General features: G+C 57.6%; 1 protein-coding gene and 1 long non-coding RNA gene across 4 annotated transcripts in view; one reads left to right on the top strand and one right to left on the bottom strand.

Annotated features, from left to right (window-relative positions):
- The first annotated feature begins 2,723 nt into the window (after positions 1–2,723).
- Positions 2,724–6,344, top strand: part of UCKL1 (uridine-cytidine kinase 1 like 1) — a 24,048-nt gene continuing 20,427 nt past the window's right edge. The window contains exon 1 of one of the 3 annotated variants that reach the window (XR_001861941.1): positions 2,724–3,180. Coding sequence is in view for 2 of the 3 variants with exons in the window: in XM_017733868.1 (XP_017589357.1) it covers positions 2,840–3,180 (341 nt within the window). In the remaining variant the exon portion in view is untranslated. The remainder of the gene's footprint in view (positions 3,181–6,344) is intronic. The other 2 variants (XM_017733868.1, XM_017733873.1) reach the window with 2 other exon arrangements.
- The window catches only part of LOC108446667, a 4,494-nt gene continuing 1,596 nt past the window's right edge, over positions 3,447–6,344 (bottom strand). Inside the window, exon 2 of the long non-coding RNA XR_001861945.1 lies at positions 3,447–4,874. This is a non-coding gene — a long non-coding RNA (uncharacterized LOC108446667). The remainder of the gene's footprint in view (positions 4,875–6,344) is intronic.

Raw genomic sequence — 6,344 nt, 5'->3', positions numbered from 1 at the left:
CCATCTGCATTGCCCAGCGAGCTGGGCACGTGCCTGCTGCTGAGGGAACTGCCTGAGCATTGCTGGCTGTGCCGGGCCTCAAGGCAATTAGTGAGAAAGCTTAATTAGTCACTTCGGCTCAGCCTGGTCTCTGCTTGCACTTCATCGGATCTGTGTTTGGATGGTGTCACTGGGGTAGATCCTGCCTCCCTGGGGAAGGGGGAGAGCTTTGGGAGCTGTAGGACAGCTTGGAACAGCTCCCAGGCAGCAGCAAAAAGGGGAGCACGGGCAGAGCTGTAGGCCTGGCACTGAAATCTCTGTGAAGGGGTAGAGGGAGCCACTGGATCCCAAAATCACATCCTACCATGGAGGGAAACCCCCAGGAAAGCTCCATGCCCCGGCCTAGGGAGGGGAGGTCTGGGTAGCCCAGGCAGCTGGCTTGGATGGTCACCGCACAATCCCCACTGTCTCCCCTTGGGCATGGCCTGGGACTCCATTCTCATTAACATGCAATTAATTGGCTTGGCATTGATTAAATTAACAGGCAGCACTGTGCTCCATAGGCAGGGAGCCCTGGGAGTCAGGGTGGGGTAGACATGGGAAAGGGCCGGCTCAGGGGGTCATCGTGAGGTCCGGATCAAAACCACCTCTGCTTTTATAATGAGAGTGTCTGGCAGGAGCAGGGACAGGAGCGGGGACAGCTGCAGTGGCCTCACAGAGTGACACCAGCCTGGAGGGGACCCCAGGGACCATCTGGGGTCTCAGGGCAGGCAGTGGGAGCAGTGGACCTGGTGCTGGGGCTGTCCCTGCCATCTTCAGAGCACTCACGGGCCCAGTGAGGCCAGCACTGTGGTGAGGCAAGAATTTCTATGAGAAAGTGAAATTTTCAGGATTTCCCCCCGCCCCCCCAAAAAGATGTTTTTCCCACTAGTCATCACTCAGAGAGGAACATGTTTTCCCCCACCTTCTCCATAAGACATCCTTTACCATCCTGCTTGTCCAGGGAAGGTTCCAGAGCAGTGCTGGGATCACCAGCAACTGCAGGTGCCACAACAGGTGAGCGGGCAGGGCCGAGTGACACCACAGTGGCATTGCTGGGGGCCAGTAGATTGTGCCCCTTCAGGTGCTCCCAGTGAGGCAGTGCCAGAAGGGAAACCACCACCTTTATCCAGAGGGACAGGCAGAGGCTGCGGGACCAGATGGGGGACAAGGTGTCCTGTCCCCTTCCATCCCATCACCTGTGGGATTTGGGGATTTTGTCACCCTGGGCACAGTAACACTGTGGTCCCACACCTCCACTGTTGGGGAAACCCACCATCCCATCACCCATGTCCCCAGGGAAAGGGCTAAACCTCCATGGGAGCAGGGATGGACTGCAACCTTGTGGGAAGACCTCATGGAAAGCTTGGATGGGCCGGGGACTGCCGTGGCTGGGGAACCCTTGGCACTGACACCATGCCCTGGCTAGGTTGGCTGTGCCACTCCAGCTCTGGCCATGGTGGATGGAGCTGCCTGGGCCGGGAGCAGCTCTCACCCCCAGGAACCTTGGGAGCATTTTGTTCTTTTCTTTCTCTCCTTGTGACACCCATCCCACGGCATATCCGAATGTTTCTCGTCGATGCCAGTTATTAGTGCATAAGTGTATTTTGGGGAAAAAATTAAAACAGAAAAAAAAACCAAAAAAAAGGAAAAAAAAATTTTCAATTTATCACTTGTAACCATATATATAAATATATAAATATATATATTAAAAAGTGTTTATTTGCAAAAAATAAAATTGTTTTAACGGTAAACTATCTTATAATAAACTCCCGATTTGTGATGATCTGTTCTTTTGTTAATCATTGACAAATCCTCAGTTGGAGAGTACTGTCCGAGCAGCTCCGAGCAGCCGAGCAGCGCCGAGGCGCTCCCTGTACTGTATGTATGAAACAGCTGTATCGAATAAATGGTTATTGATTTTTTATTAGCACTGTCGTCACTGTTATTGGGCAGTTCGGGGGGAAGGTGGGACATGGGATCTGGTGGGTTTGAATTTGTCCTTCCTTTGTGGTGGTGGCTGAGGGGACCCCCCTGGTTGCTGGGGATGGAGTGTGTAGTCACCATCCCGGGGGTGCCCCCAAAACCGGGATGGGGAAGGCAAGGACTGGTGATGCTTCCTGCACCAGCACTCGGCACAGCCGGCAATCCTGGTGCCAGTAGGATCCTGGATGCCAACAGCCGAAAGCCCAGCTGCCCCCCACTCGCATGGCAGAAATTCCCCTAAAGCTGCTCCCAATCCACCCATCCCAGCAGCAGCGTCCAGCGTCCCCTGGCCCCAGGGGCCACATCCAGCCCAGGACCTCTCCTCCCTGGGGAGCTCTGCGGGACCCGGGGCCACCCCCCGGCTCTCCCAGCGTGGGAATAAATCCTCTTCTGCTCCCTAATGGCTTTTTTGGCTCTGAACCCAAGTCAGAGACAGATTTAGACTGAGCTCGCTGCTGGCTGAGAACGCAGCCTTTCCCCTGGGCGCTCTCGCCTCCCCAAAGACGGGTGGGGACCCCAGGAGCGGTGCTTGCCTTTCCCTCCCCAAACATGTGGTACCACAGACCTCAGCCCTGGGGGAACCCGGCGTGATGGGAGCGCGATGCCGAGGAAAACCAGATCCCACCCAGCCCGGGACTCCCACAGGGCCGGGGTCTCCCCAGCTCTCCCCAGTGCCCAGAGACGGTGTCTGAGCCCAGCCTCACCTAAATCGCGCTGCCCCGCAGCTGCAGGGTGTGTTGCACCCCTCAGTCTTGGGCAGGGGTGCTCCTGCGCAGCCGCCCCATGGCGCCCACAGGTACCCACTGCATCACTTTGAGCCCCACAGCACCCACCCATGCCCAGAACACCCACCTATACCCCAAAACACCCACCTGCACCCCACAACCCACCCCATGTGCCCTACAGCACCCAGGCGTGCCCACATAGACCCATATCCCCCCACAGCTCTTACCCATGCCCACAGCCTCCATTTGGCCCCCAGAGCATCCATCCACACCCCAAATCACCCCCAAACGCCCGCCCTCCCGTTCCCGCTCGCTCTCCATCCCGCACTACAAGTCCCGGCGATCCCCGCGGCAGCGCCGCCCCCGCCGCTCCGCGCCGCTCCGCCTCTCCCCGCAGCACCATGGCCGCGGCCCCGGTGCCCGAGGGGGCTTCGGTAGAACCTCACGACAGGTAAGATACCTTCGCTTTCTTTTCCCCGGGATAATCCCTCCGCGACGGGACCGACACCGCGGCGCCCCGGAGCCGCCGGTTCCCGTTTCCCGCGGGCCCCGGGGGTTGCGGCGCCGGTCCCGTCCCCCCCGATGCCACTTCCGCGAGTGGGGCCTCCCCGAGCCCATCGTTCCGTGAAATCCCTTCGCTTTTCCCAACAACCATTTCTTCCCACCCCCGCTTTATCCCTTGTTTATTTACATCCCTTTTTTTTTCCTTTCACGTTGTTACCTTTTCCCTTATTTCCCTTATTTTATGGTTTTGCCCTTAATTTCCCAGCAGATAAACCACAGCCTCCCATTTTCCAAGCTTGCTGGTACATGCATCCACTCCACCAAGATGAAGAGTGGGACAACCTAAACTTTTCCACCCAAAACCCCCATACAGGGTAACTCCCCCCCACCCCACACACACAGTCACGTTTCCCCTCTATTTTCCACCCCCTTTTCCAGCACAACCCTCAAGGGGCTGACTGCTCCCAAACATCAAATATCTGGGAATTGCATTTGGATCGTCACTGGTGCGCTGGGGATGTGGCAAAGCTTATAGGGATGGAGCATCCCTGCATCCCTGTTTGCAGGGTACCAACACCCCACAGCACCGACCGACCAACCCCGGCGTCAGTGCCAAAGCATCCTGCCTGTTCCCATCCCTCATGTTCCCATCCTGCATGTGCCAGCAGCTAAATCCATTGCTGGCAGCTGCCTGTGAGTCAGTGGGAGGATGAGGATGAGGATGAGGATGAGGATGAGAGGAAGGAGTCTCCCTGAGTTGTGCTGGCCGAGCGAGGGATGAGTAACTGGGTTGTGTAACAGAGCCCCTTCCACTGTGGCTTCCACTCGCTATAAATAGCAACAGATAATTGGGTTTGCAGAGGGAAATATTTGTCCTTTTGTGGTGAGGGAGCAGAGACCATAATAGAGCTGGAAGGGAGCACCTGTGCACGGAGCTGCTGGGATGAACCATCCGGCTCCAGGCGGCTCCGGCCAGGACAGAGCTTGGTGCAAGGCTGGGTAAACCGGGAGGGATGTTCCATGGGTTCCAGGATGGGCATGGGCATGGCGTGGCATTGGGGTTGCAGCCAGGTCCCTCCACCCCTTGTGCGGGTTCCTTCATCCCTCAGGCAGGTTCATCCATCCCATGGGCAGGTTCCTTGATCCCTTGGACGTGTTCCTCCATTCCTTGGCTCTGTTCCTCCATGCCTCGGGTGGGTTTCTTCATTGCATGGGCAGGTTCCTCCGTCCCTCCCTTGGGATGGTTTCTTGGACAGGAAAGGCCCAGCCAAGGGCCAACATACACAGATCCAGCCCAACAAAGCTCAGCTCAGCGATGGAGGAAGCAGGTTTGACCTCCACACTCCTGTGGGTGCTGCTCACAGGGTGGGATCTGGGAGCAGGACTCTCTCCTGGGAACAGGCATCCTTCCACCATGGGCTTCGTGTGTCTGCAGCTCTTACACCAATCCACTAACAGTACTTGTGACCAAGCCAGGAAAATCCACATGCAGTCCAGCTTCCATCCTTAAATTCCAGGGGAAACCCACCCAGCAGCTGCCATCACCAGAAGGGAAAGGGGATCCTGGCCTTCGTGCCTGCTTTCCTCTTTCTCCCAATTTTATGTCTGCCATTAGAGGAGGGATTTGCTCTTAAAAATCACCTGAAAGAAAAAAGTCCAAAACCCAGGAATTTCAACCTGTGCAAGAGCTCAGAAAGTAGGAAGGGGCTTGGGAAGCAGAGGAGATTTGTGCCGGCAGGAAGGCTCTGTCACTGCTGGCCTTTGGAGCCAGTGTGTCCCACCTGGGAGCCCAGTGGGAATGTCGTGTGGGATGCTGGGAGACTTGCTCCTGTCGCCTGGACATTTAACAAAGGCAGGAAAAGTGGCAGCAGGAGCACACGATAAGGAACAATATCCCTGGGCAAGGGCTCTTCGTGCCGTGTCCCACATCCCTTGGCTTTTTTTTTTTGCTTCTTTAATGAGAGGGAACAGAAGTAGCTCCGGAAGAGAGTTTTATTTTTAAACTTCTGAGAGAGCTTTTACAGCAAGAGGGGAGTCCGGGCAGAGATCAGGGATGCAAAAGTTCCTTTGATCATCGCTCACTTCCCTGACTTTGGGGCAGCAGCTGCGGCTCATGCTGGGGACAGGTTACCCCAAAACCCTCCTGTCCCTGTCCCCTGCCTCAGGACCAGCCCCTCATTCCTGGTTCCCATCAGGTTTCCATCTTTCGAGGTGATGCTCTGCAGGTCCCATTGGTGAGTAGGAGCAGAGGGGGTTTCTTGAGGACTCTGTGAGGCAGTGTGTTTCCCCTGCCTCTGGAACAACCTTGATGGCTCGAGGAGGAGGCGGAAAGGGTCTTTTTCTGTTTCTGGCCCCATCTCCAGGTGTTGGTGCTAAGCAGGAGGGAGCACCTCCCCGAAACCCCTCAGCAGGGGGTGCGCAGAGGCCAAGCTCCTGTCTCACCATGCTGGGGTGGGCTGGGGTCTCACTTGGTGGCCACAGGACTTTGTCAGGATGCTCCGTGTCCCTGGCAGAGCCTGGCTGCCCTCTAGTGTGTCCTGCACCACCTCCTCCCTTCCTTGGCAGCCAGAAGCTGTGGGCTGAGGGCTGCACTGCCCCAGCCTCTGCTCCAGGGCTGAGCTGAGCTGCCCCTGCCATGGTGCCCAGCATCTCCCACCTTTGCCACATGTCCTGCCCTTCAGCAGCTGCCTGGCTCCCTGGGCTTCCCGCAGGATGCCCAGGCTCCCTGCCCTCCCTGGAGAGGCTGGTGCTGGGAGAGGAGCCGGCTGGCCCGGGGGGGCGAGGGGCAGCTGGCAGGGGGTGCTGAGGGAGTGGATGGCCGGGCACAGCAGCCAGCGGGATGTTATTCTTAGCCACCCGCAGCCCCGGGGTGTTGAGTTTCACCCACTTGTTTACTCCAGGGCAGAGGGGACAGTGAGGGGCAGCTCTTGGGGAAGCTGAGTGACTGGGGCGGGGGACCCTCAACCAGACCTTCACGGATGGGAGCCAAGGGAGAGGGGTGTGAGTCCTGGACCAAAAAGCCCAACATGGCCAGCAGCCCCCAGCCCTGAGCCCCAGCTGCTCCACCAGCTGCATGGGCGGTGCTGGCTGGCTACCCCTGCCCTGGGGTCA

Source organism: Corvus brachyrhynchos, unplaced genomic scaffold (genome assembly GCF_000691975.1).
Source record: "Corvus brachyrhynchos isolate BGI_N302 unplaced genomic scaffold, ASM69197v1 scaffold10, whole genome shotgun sequence".
Classification (NCBI taxonomy): domain Eukaryota; kingdom Metazoa; phylum Chordata; class Aves; order Passeriformes; family Corvidae; genus Corvus; species Corvus brachyrhynchos.
The sequence above is the reverse complement of the archived record's forward strand: the minus strand, read 5'-3'. Positions and strand labels throughout refer to the sequence as shown.